At 35.0% G+C, this 12,558-nt stretch overlaps 1 protein-coding gene and 1 long non-coding RNA gene across 3 annotated transcripts; both read left to right on the top strand.

Annotated features, from left to right (window-relative positions):
• The first annotated feature begins 4,247 nt into the window (after positions 1-4,247).
• Positions 4,248-4,747, top strand: LOC140174471 (uncharacterized). The gene is made up of 3 exons (XR_011863806.1): positions 4,248-4,427; positions 4,524-4,578; positions 4,657-4,747. It is a non-coding gene; the product is annotated as an uncharacterized lncRNA (long non-coding RNA).
• Positions 4,748-7,788: 3,041 nt separating this feature from the next.
• LOC112702729 (uncharacterized) lies at positions 7,789-11,924 on the top strand. 2 transcript variants are annotated; one of them, XM_025753882.3, is made up of 7 exons: positions 7,789-7,892; positions 7,996-8,273; positions 8,432-8,462; positions 8,593-8,606; positions 8,718-8,768; positions 9,597-9,658; positions 11,399-11,924. In XM_025753882.3, exons 2-7 carry the CDS (start codon positions 8,043-8,045, stop codon positions 11,676-11,678), a joined length of 669 nt encoding a protein of 222 aa, XP_025609667.1. In that variant the 5' UTR covers positions 7,789-7,892; positions 7,996-8,042; the 3' UTR covers positions 11,679-11,924. The 2 variants fall into 2 exon arrangements, with proteins under 2 accessions (XP_025609667.1, XP_072055361.1); XM_072199260.1 differs by lacking the exon at positions 7,789-7,892 and having other exon boundaries at positions 7,914-8,273.
• The last annotated feature ends 634 nt before the right edge of the window (positions 11,925-12,558 follow it).

Raw genomic sequence — 12,558 nt, 5'->3', positions numbered from 1 at the left:
AATCTATCTAAATGCATGCAACTACTCTACTTAATATTATCTAATTGTTTATATGTATCTACTTAATTCAAATAAATTAATTTTCAAGAATACATATATAAACAACTAAGGGCTAAAAGCATTAACAACCAAGTCACATCTACAATTGAATTGAGTCATAAAAAAGAATTACAAACTTGCAAGATAAAAGATAATCATAGGTGAAAACATAGAGTTGAGCAATCGAACCCCTCACCGAATGTGTATATGCTCTTGTCACTCAAGTGTTTAGGGTAGATTCACTCAATTCTCTTCTAATCTTGCTTTCTAAGACTTATTTTTCATATAACAATCAATAATTATTCAATGTATGCATGCAAGTATCATAAGGACTTTTCAAGGGTTGTAATGGAGTTAGGGTCAAGGTGAGGATGTATATGATTAAGTGAGTTAGAATTTGAATCTTTGATCAACTTAAACTTTCACCCAGCATATAACAACCTATACAATTCTAAAACTAAACCTATTAACTACCCATAATTTCACTTTTTACATATTCTTGCATTCTTTCCAATCCATATCCCATATGCATTGATTATTATTACTTTTCTTTGGGGCCTTTGTCCCCTTTTTATTACTTTATTTATTTATTTATTTTTATATACAAAAGTGAATGCATATGATTTACACAATTAAGACATGAACATGTATCCAATTCTCAAGGTTTTCAATAGAAATATAAACCACATTTTTATCAACTAATGTTTCCAAATTTTCTCACACTTAGACAAGATTGCAAGAACTGGATTGGTCAATAAACCAATAAGATCACTGGTTCAATGGTTTACTGTTTCGACCGAAGTTTAACCGGAATTCAACCGATTTAATAAAATATTAAATAAAATTATTTAAAAAACTTATATATAATTTTAAATATATAAATTCAATAATTTCTAACTTAATAAAATTCAAAATTTCACAATTTCACATAATAAATTATCCATAACTTTGTCTCCCATTGTTGCAGGAGCTGGAGGTTGTATAGAATTAGACGATTCACACTCTTCTTGTGCTTGTGTTTCCACATCATAACAATCACTTGCAATTTTTTTTTCTGCCTTATTTTTTTGTTTTCCTCTAAGAGCCTTTTGAATTGAAGTTCAACAGCTTCAGTGACTTTATTACAAACTTTAATTTGAATAGAAATTTTTGCAAAGTGATCTTTTATTCTATATATCCCCCTCCATTGTAAGTATTCAAGCAGAAAATACATGTATATTGAGTCTTGTTATTTTTATCATACTTCACTATAAAATATTGCCAAACTGGATCAGATTTATCTCTAGAAGAACCAGTTTGCGATTCTTGAATAGCATTATCTTGTGGCTGTGAATTGCTTTGGGATTGTTCCATCTGTAACATACAACAAAAAAATTATGAACAGAAATAACAAATAACCAATAACCTCAGCAAAAAATCATGAACAGAAATAATAAATGAAAATCAATAACCTCAGCAAACAATTACTAAACCAGCAAAAATCAATAACCTCAGCAAACAATTACTAAACCAGTAAACAATAATAGGAAAAAAATCATGAACAGAAAATCAGAAATAACAAATAAATCAATTACCTCAGCAACCAGCAAACAATAACCTCAGAAAATCAAGCTAATCAGCAAATCAATTACTAACACATAATAAGTATTATCAAAATCAATTACTAAACCCTAAACCAGCAAGAAAACGCCAAGGAGATGGTTGCGAAGTGCGAACAGAGTATTATCAACATCCAAGTATTATCAAAATCTAAGTCACAGTGCTTACCGGCAGCGAGGAGGAAGGCGAGCAACGACGACGACAAAGGATGCAACACCGACGAATATAGAGAAGGTGAGCTTGGCGATGACAACGACGCGGTAGGGCTGTGGGGGATGCGGTGGTCAAAACCGTTGTTGCGATGGTCGCGGGCTACGGCGGCTACGCGATTGAGGGTTGCGGTGGCTTCTATGGTTCAGCTTCAGAGAAGAGAGGAGAGGAGATGAGTTTGAAATGATGGGTTACGAGGATGAAACATGAAAGCGATTGATTTAGGGTTTTGCCATTTTCCTTTTTTTTTCTTCTAAAGATAAAACGGCGTCGTTTTTTAGGGTTTATTTTCGAACCGGAAACCCTCCAAAAAAATTGGCCAGTTCAGCTGGTTCACCGGTTAACCTCCGGTTTGACCAGTTCTATAACCGGTTTTTTGCCAGACGGTTTATAGGCCTAATCGAACCGGTTTGGTGACCGATTCTCAGTTAACCTAGTTGAACCGGCTAGTGCGGTTCGGTTTTTAGAACTATGCACTTAGATATTACACAATCTCACTAACCTAAACTAATCAAAGATCCAAATTAAGGACATTCATTGTTTTCACTTAAGGCTAGTAATGTGCTAAAATTAAGAACAAAAGAGAATTAAAAAGGCTCAAAGTGGGCTAACAAAAGGTAGATGAAATGGTAGACTATATGGGTAAATGAGCTACAAAGAAATAAAGGCCTCAATCATGTAAATACATATACATACTAAATAATAGACATAAAGAATCAAACAAATCAAATATTGCAATCATAGAAAGAGAATGACATACAAGAATGAAAATAGTGGTTAATATTATGTAACCACACATTAAGGCACAAAACTCATAAGGTTGTGTGTTCTTAGCTCAAAAACTATGTTTCACATTGTATAATTCAAGCAAGTTTCAATGAAAAATATCCACTCAAATCAATTGGAATGTCAATGCCCTATATAAAAAGAAATTTTCTTGGAAAATTTCATTATTCAACTAATCTTATTCTATATATGTGAAATGATTAGGTGAAAATCATCAAAAATCCTAAGTTCATTTCCTAATTTCAATCAAACCAAATCATCAAGTATGTAGAAAACTAAACTAGGTGCAATCATCATATTATCCAATCGCAAACAACAACTAAAGTCTAAAAAGCATATATACAAGCCAAAATAAAGATGCATCCAACTATAAAGATACTAGTTATGTTCAAACAAAACTAATAAAAGTGCAATAAACTAAAATGTATCCAAAATAACAAAATGCTAACAAAATATCTAAAAAGCATAATAAAAACCAAAATTGAAGTGTTCGGAATGGAAGAATTGTCACCCAAAATTCGCCGATTGGTCGGACGACCTCCCCACACTTAAAATCTAGCTCCGTCCTCGGTGCTCATGAAGTCATGCAGAATGGAAGGAGTTGTCATCATCATCATCTCCACCGTCATCTGTTGGGGCCTACTCTTCCTGCTCACTGGGCTCAGAAGGAGTGTCAGGTTCCTCCGGTGGGAAATCAGTGCAGCCAGAGATCCTCTTCAGGAAGTCAAAACATCGCTTATTGTGACATTCCATCTGATCCATCCGGTAGAAGAGGCTTTGTACAAGGTGGTAAATTGACTATGATGATGCTGAGCATGTTGAAGGTCCTGCCTTTGAAGCGGGTGCTGCATGACATCTGCCTCTGCATCTGGAGCTTGGCTAAGGCCTGAACCAGTTGCTGTGTAATATTACCTTCTTGCTTCCTGCGATGATCAATCTCTCATCTGTGGCCAGCTAGAGAACCCCTGCCTCCATAACCAACTCAGTAATCAAGTACGAGAAGGCCAAGTTGCCAATATAGTGAGCTCGTCCCATGTACTTTCTAATGAGCCTTAGAAGGTACATCTACTTACCTTCCAGGACACACCAGACCAATACCACCATATTAGCAATAACGAGGGTATGTTGGGTGCTCGGCATCACGTAATTGGCCAAGATCTACTGCTAGATCCAAGCCTCATTAGTCATAGTGTAAGAACTCGCGTTTTCACGTAAAATCATTTTAATAAAATAATTTTAGTGTCCAGAATTGATTTAAAATTTAGAAGTTTTAATTAGAAAATATAAATGTGAAATTTGGTTTCAGTGAATTTTTCTGACTGAAAAAATGTATTTTCTGAGCAAAACCGAGAAAAGCCGCGAACAGGCAACCGAACCGGCCGAACCGATTTAAGTCAGTCCGATGCTGTGGTTTTAGAAAAATAAGATTTTGAGAAATTAGTTTATTGTTTTAAAAGGACAAAAATAATTTTTGAATTGAAAACCGGACACTAATCTTAAAGGTTTTGGCCCAAAGTGGGTCAAACGAACCAAAAACGCTAACGGGTTAGACCGGGCCCAAACCAGGCCCAAGGTCCAACATATATAAGCTCACTTAATGAGCTTTTCAGCTCATTCATGCCCTAATTTGATGAGAGGGGCGCAGCTGCCATGAGAGGAGAGGGAGAAGAGAAAACACTATTCACCCTCACTTTTTTTTGCTTGTAACTTGAGCTACGGACCTCCGATTGACGAGCCGTTTACGGCCACGCGAAGCTCTTGACGAGCTCTTCCTTTTTATCTAAAGAAATTTGGTAAGGGCTCGCACCTCACTCTCCAGTTTCGTGCACTAAGTTTCTACGCGTTTTTGGTTAAGAGTTTTGAGTAGATTTGTGGTTTTGCTTGTTTAGGTGATCTCTAGTAGCGAGTAATTGTTGAGTTTTACCCCTACTCTTGTTGGATAAGGTAAGGTTTCACTAAATCCTTGTGTTTAGTTGTTTTGTGTATCTTGGGTTGTGATTTTGGTGATATATGTGTTGTTAGTTTGAGCCTTGGTGTTTGTTGGTGTTGGTTGAGGCTTTGGATCAAGCTTGGTGGCTTCGTTTTGGTGTTTGGTGGGTTTGAAAATCGGCCAAGGTATGGTTTCGGTTTCCTTTATGTAATATGTAATGTTCATTGACACTTAGGCTAGTGGCCCATAGAATAGGATTGAATTGGAAATGTGGTTGTTGTGGTATATGGATGATGATGGTGATTGTTGAAGATTATTGGTGATAATGATGTATTATGATGTTGGTTAATGTTAGTTATTGTTTGGTGATAAATTGTTGGAATTGATGAGGATTTATAGTAGTTGTTGATGTTGGTTGGTTGATGATGCTTGATGAATTGATTTTTGTAAATGTTGTTAAATAATGATATTGAGGTATGAGGTATATTGAATTTTGATGAGTGTTGAATGGGTTGATAATTTGAGATACTAAATGTTGGATGTGGTATAGTTGAAGGATGATGGAAGTAGTAAGAAGTCATGTTGATGTTAATAAGGTTAATGAAAATTTGGAAAATGTGAATTAGATTGGATTTAGAATTGTTGGATGGTTTAGAAGGTTATGTGAGTGAGAAAATGATTGAGGTAGTATTTGTATAAATTTTGGACTGTTTTGGTATGGTTGATATGTGATTGAATTGGTATTGGATTGAGGTTTGCTTAAATTTGAGGTTATGTGGTTTTGGGGTAAAAATAGATTTTTGGTGAATTTTGTCTGATCATAACTTTTGCCTCGATTTTCAAAATCTGATGAAACTTATCTAGAATTAAAGATCTTTGAAAAGCCTTTAAATTGATATAAAGTTTGTAAAATTTGGAATTTTGTAGAGGAAGTTATGATCATTCAAAGTTAGTTTTGGAAATTAAATATGAAATTTTGCAAAGTTGCAGAATTTCAGGATTTCTGATATGTGCGCACGCACAACCCTGCGAAAAGTTAGACCTATGCGGTCGCACAGATCTGTGTGCACGCACACGCAAGGGAAGGCTTACTGTTTTGAGCACTGGCACGGCTGGTGCGTGCACACATCAATGAAGGATTACGACCTGTGCGGACGCACAGCCTTGTGCGGACGCACAGCCCTGTACGCACGCACAAGTCGAGAATGGTCGTCTGTTGGGGGCGCTTGCACAGCTTGTGCGAGTGAACATACTTTATAAATTTTAGTACCTGTGCATACACACACCCCGATGCGTACGCACACTTTGAAAATCTTCCTGGGCGTGTGCATGCACACCCCTGTGCGGACACACACGCCCTATTTCACAATTTTAAATTTTGTTTTCAACTATTTTACCTTCCCAACAAGGTTGTAAGCTTCTATGACACCATTTTAAAGCTTTCGGGCCTACTTTTGAGTATGGAAATATGGGAAATAAGATAAGGGCTTTAGTTGATGTTTATTATGAAAAGTTAGAGAACGGAGGCTTAGGTTTCTGGTGTATTGCGGATGAGTTAGTTGAGAGAGAAGGAAGAGTGGTGCATACGGGTGATTGTTGATAGTGAATTGAGAAATTGGTGAACTGATGAGTTCAGAATGGAATTGCCTATGATGAGTTTGAGAAATATGAATGTGTAAGGATGTTAATGGAATGATGATAATGATTGAAAGAGAGTGTGCCAGGCACTATATCCTTGGAATATTGAGAGTTGATAATTGGAAGTGATTTAAGATGAGAAATGATGATGATTTGAGGTTGATGGAATTATGGATGCGGATAGTGAGCCAGGCACTAAATCCTTGGAATGATAATGTGCCAGACACTATATCCTTGGAATGATTTGTGATGAGTTGTATGTGTTGTTGTTTTTCTTCTCTGCCACAAGAGTGTGCTAGGCACTATATCCTTGAATTGAGCATGCAAGTGGGCCAGACACTATATCCTCGGAACAAGAGCGGGCCAGGCGCTATATCCTCGGAAGTGACAGAAAGGCGACGTCCGAAAGGATGTGTCGGATTGGCATTCATAGACCGACAAGTGATATCATGAGCCAATAGGATAGACATTCATCATATGCATCTCTTATGTGCTTGCTTGCTTTGACTACTTGGGTTTGCCTAATTGTATAATATGTTTACTTACTTGCTGAACTACTTGCTGTATATGTATATTATCTTTGTTTTACTTGTTTGCATTATTTGTGTTTGTCTGGTGCTGAGGAGGTTAGGTAGGCGGTGGCAATGGGATCTCACAGAAATTAGGTTTTGATAATACTTGGATGTTGATAATACTTTGTTCGCACTTCCCAGCCATCTGCTCGTCGTCTGTTTGCTGGTTTAGGGTTTAGTAATTGATTTTGATAATACTTGTTATTTGTTAGTAATTGATTCGCTGATTAGCTAGATTTTTTGATTTTGTTAATAATTGGATTCTGCTAAATTTGTTTGCTGAGGTTATTGACTTATGTCTGTTCATGATTTTGTTAATAATTGAATTCTGCTAAATTTGTATGCATTTTGCTATACCTAATTGCTATACTAATTTATTTACTATGATTAATCACTTTCACTGCGACGGATTGAAGTTAAGAAAATTTAAGTTAGTTATACATCACATGATGGCTTTCTTTAGGAATTTTCTAAATGATAATGTCTCCTATAGCGTCATTAAAGATAAAGACCAAGAACAGAATGCTGATAGAGTACTTAGATCAGTAGGTAATGAGTGTGTGGATGCAACGTCCGGTGAGAAGGAATTTGATATGAACACGGAGGCACAATACCAGAGTGATGGTGAGTCAGATGGGACAAATTAAAGTTTGTTATAGTAGAACATTATGGTCACTATGTGCATTTTAGTTGTTTTTAGTTATGAACTTTCATATTTGAAGTTGTTTGTGAACTTGTAATATTAAATTATGGATAATTTATTAGGTGAAATTGTGAAATATTGAATTTTATTAAGTTAGAAATTATTAAATTTATATATTTGAAATTATATATAATTTTTTTAATAATTTTATTTAATATTTAATTAAATTGGTTAAACTCCGGTCAAACTAGTAAACCAGTGATCTTACAGGTTTATTGACCGGTTCGGTTCTCACAATCTTGGTATTAAACTTTGTTTTAATTTGTTTTATTTAAATTTTATTTTATATTTTTTTGTTTTATTTTGTTTTATTTTTTATTTTGTTTTATTTTGTTTTATTTAAATTTTGTTTTATTTTGATGATGTTGTTTGTGGCCTCCTCTTCTCGTGACGCCGCTGCCACCTGCTCTTCTCGGTATGTGTTTGCTTTTTTTGTTTAATTTTGTTTTGTTTTGGAGGGTAACGTTCTGGTTTTTGTTAAACTTTGTGTTAAATAACATTTCAATTACACCCTCCAGCACCAGCAATCAAACCAGAAAAGCACAAAATCACAAAAGAAAAAAGAATGCAGGCTCTGACCCTGAGCAAGAGGCTCTCTACATCCAAGCCTCTCTTCAGAATCTCTCCCAACCTCGTCGCTTCAACCACCTCCTCTTCCACCACCTCTCCGCCACCTTCGTCACCGATCTCCGCCGCAGATAGCGGCTCCTCCTGCCATCCCTTGGCTCTCCTCAGCTTACTCCGCGCTCCCAGGTCTGCTACCCAAAGCCTCCGAACTGGTGTCTCTGGATCTGACGTAAGCATAACCGTTTCCTCGATTCTCTTGTATCACTGTCATTTTCTTGCACGATTTCTTGTGGCAACACTGATAGTTAGCAAATACTGTTAGAATATTTTAGTTTCCGTTGTTTTCTTGTTCTCATTATTTATGTTTTTTCCCTGCTTATGGTGCAGGTTAGAGATACGAATCTCGCTGGAGGCCAAGGTTGTGATTTTTATTTCTTTGTTGTTATTTGTTGTTTCTGATTTAGTTTTTGAGATATTTATTGTCACTGATGACTTCAATTTGCGTTGCTATGGTGGTTGATGTGGACGTGTGGTGTGTGTGCTTTTAGTGCGCGCTTATGAGGTACTACTTATTAGTTATTACTATTTGATTGATAGAGAAGTTGGTTGGGTTGTAGGTTTTAGTTAAAGATTTTTGTCTAATGTGTCATTTGATTTGTGTAAATTTCACTAGGTTCTGAAACTTTATCGCCCCTGTTATGGAACCGGAATAGCAACTTTCAAGGTTTCATTCTGAGATTTCATATTTTTTGCTCTTAGCAGATTTTTTATTTGATATGATTACTGTTGCATGTTATGGTTCCTTCAGCTGTTTTATCTTGATTGGAACTACTTCAACTAATCAATGGATTGATTCATCTTAATGAAGGATTTCATTCTTTTGCTAATGTTTGAATTAGAGTGTTGTGTTGTGCACACATTTGTACATATCTGTTCAACTTGATAAAATAAGGAAAATAGAATTAGTAAGGATATTGAAAGTGTGATTTTTGTTAGTTGAAGGAACTATTATTGCTAGAGGCTTTCATGTAATTTTTGATATCTTAAGTTAAGGGGAGGGTCTTTTGGACATTTTGTTTGGGGATAATCTTCTGAAAATTTCTTCACTCAGAGAAATAGCTTGGCTTTTAGAGCCAACTTTGTTTCTACATTCCGGTGTCTACCTTATAATATGCTTGGGTAGTGGGACAGCTTGGGTAGTGGAACATTTTCATAAATTATCAATAACTTTTCCCCCCTCTTCTGAGCAAGATGATGAAGGAAGTGGATAGAAAACGACAAGTTTTTATTTTGTGTTATGCCTATTATCTCAAGTTATCAACAATGTTTGAGAGATATATCTGTAAAGCTGTTTGCTCCATGCAGAGTCCGTTTTGCTCTATCATAGACAACAACAGAGTTTCTCCTTTCTTTTTCTATCAGTAGATGTAATGGCCTGGCAATAGTGTGCTATGTAGTAACTTTCCTTAAAAACTACTACCATATATGTTAATGCTGCATCTTAGATTGTAAATGCTTCAGTCTTGTTAAACCCTGTGACAATGTCTCCCAGGTTCAGCCTCACGGTGCTGCTGGTTATGCCACTGCTACTACTACGGGCGATAGCATCCAGAGGTTAGTTGGTGTAAATTCAAAGCATTCAATGATAAAATTGATTTTAGTTTCAGTTTTTTCCAGCATCACCATCTTCTGTTGTATTAATATGCTTATTTCTTGGCCTGATTGCTGCGACTAGTGGCTTTTCTGGGACCTTGTTTGTTGGAATTTTCAAAGTTTATATGTAAATATTGTCATAACTGCTATTTTTAATAGAATAAAAAAAAATAACATTCTTGGATAGTTGAAGGGGAAAATATGCAAGAGGATAAGACATGTTGAGTTAGCATCTATGAAGCATGAACGCAGCCTATTGATTTTTCTTTTTATCTTTTGGAGCAATTTCAGACCACATCTTGTCATGAAAGCCCAAAATAAAAATCTTTTTTATTAAAGGGGAAGGGGCATAGAAATAAAGACTTATTTTATTAAAAGGGCATAAAAATAGAGGATAACAATTTTATTAAAAAAAAAGAAAAAAAAATCTTAGATACCAAAGATGTATACAACATGCTCCATTTTTTGGTGAGGGACTTAGAATGGATACCTTTTCCGTGTTGGATTTATTTCTTTGATTTTGGTGTGTCGTCAATTATGTGTCCCTGTCGTGTTAGGTGTCCATGTTTGAGTCCCTTTACCATTAATTTCTTTATCAGAACACCGTGCCTGAACATTCTTCATTTTTGTTTGGATAACTTGCTGTTAATTAATCAAGAAGATGATCTTTAGTGTATTCATAAAAGAAACCAATTTAATCATCACAGATCAAAACCCACCCACCTCAATGTTGGCAACAGAAGAATCTTGCTCAACCCTAGAAACTTGCTTTTGCATCTCTCTCTTTCCAATCAAGATTTTTAAACCTTGTCCTAATTTTGGGAGTATTTATGATTTTCATCGTCATCCATGTGACGTGACATTGTTTTGATTTTTGAACTGCTACCATAAAACACTTCTCCATATGCCAATCCTTAAGTATATACTCTCCAACTGAATCTATGAAGCTTCACCTAACATGGTTAATTCGTCTCATGTTTAGAAAGGCTCAAAGCTGCAATAATTAATTATTGCACTCATACACTTTGGTGCTTGTGATTTATTGGGCAACGGTAAAATGTTTGGGTGTCTTCAATGACGTCAAATCTCTTCTGGATCATGAAACATTTAACTGGAGGTTAGGTTATTCGAGGTTACCAAATAAAAATTAACACAATGTATTCCGTGTCATCAAGTGTCTTGCCCTTCAGTTTTAATCAACTAGGCCACTGCTGAAGCAGTTGTGTTCATTAGTTTTAATTTGTGTAATATTGGCTTCAATATCACGTTGATCGATGTTTCCAACACATTATTTTTTATTCTAACGGCCAAACGATTTGGGGGTTTTAGCCTGGATTTGAGTGGATATCTTTGTGAGATAAAAATCCAATTGTAGAGTAAATAGTGTGTTGGATGAGATGTTCGTTTTAACTTGCCTCCCCCCTTCTTTTCTCAAAACCCCCTTTTCCATTTATTTCTTGATAATAATAACCTTGTCTGGGGTATGCATTTGTAAAACCTCAATCTTGGTGCTTGTCTTAATTGGGTTCAGTCTATTCAAGCCTAAAGGGGTCAGCATACTGGTCTTAGGTCTTGAAAATTTGACAATAGAAGCGTCATTGAAACATTTGTGAAATCCTCTTGAAAATAGAAACTGGCATTTTACAAGTCTGGTTTGATTAATTTCCATTTCTCCCTAACAATTGTTCGGCATGTGTATAGGAAGGAGCGAGACAGTGGATTGAGGAATGTAGGTCCGAAGACAAAGAGAGAGCAGCTGCTAAAAGCCACTGCACTTGTCCCACTTCTTTTGATATTCCCGAACGCCTATTCCATGCTCGCAGCGAATCTCTTTGTATTTTGGCACATAAGTGCTGGTATTGAAGAGATTTTGGCTGATTATGTCCACCATGAGATGACCCGAAATTACGTCGTGATTGCTTTCAAATTGTTCCTGATAATTGCAATGAAGGATGTGTTCCTGAAATTCGTATTTGTATAATCAGATAGCTCACTAAAATTGTACTTGCATTTCTGCATAATAAGAGCCCGAGAGGTGTAAACATGAGAAAACCCTTATTTCCAGTTTTCAGTTGGTTATTAGAGGTGAGGCAACATGATAATTTTCTGATTCATAAAGTTAATGAATGGCTTTTAGTGTGTATTGCTCAAATTTTGGCATCTATGGACTATGGTGCTTATGTTATGGTGGTTACGTATTGTTAAAATTAAAGTAATAGTTTTTTAAGATTTAATGTTATTTTTTAATTTAAAAAATAAAAAAGTATTACTAAAATAAAAAATTATATTTTTAACTTTAAAAATATTTGTATAATTATCATAACCAATTAACCAAAGGCACCATAGATACTATTTACATATAGAGGAGGAATTTGTTAACATCAAGTATGAGTTTTGTTGATTTACAATCTCAATTTTGAATTTTATGAAATTTAGCTATACAGTGAAATGTTGGAATTTAACAATTAGATTGGTAAAATTTATCCCGGATAAAATGTTATTAAACTGTGTAAGTTAACAAAGATTACATTTGGTTTATTTATGTATTTATATCATAGAAAACTTTTGGAGTAAAGATTCAGATTATATATGTATTTATATTATAGAAAACTTTTGGAGTAAAGATTCAGAGTGGTTCATAAGTCTTTTGAGAAATTTAATTGATATTATATTGTTATTTAAGGATTTAAATTTAGTGAATTTTACTAAATTTTTTTTCAAATAAAAAGTTATTTATACCCTATGATATTTATTGGATGAAATATATTATATCATCTTAAGTAATACTCATTCTTAATTTACCATGAGTTTTGATAACTTAACTAACTAATGATGGTATTTCAAAATAAATTATAAAATAC

Source organism: Arachis hypogaea, chromosome 7, assembly GCF_003086295.3.
Source record: "Arachis hypogaea cultivar Tifrunner chromosome 7, arahy.Tifrunner.gnm2.J5K5, whole genome shotgun sequence".
Taxonomy (NCBI): Eukaryota; Viridiplantae; Streptophyta; class Magnoliopsida; order Fabales; family Fabaceae; genus Arachis; species Arachis hypogaea.
This window is presented reverse-complemented; position numbering and strand designations above follow the sequence as displayed.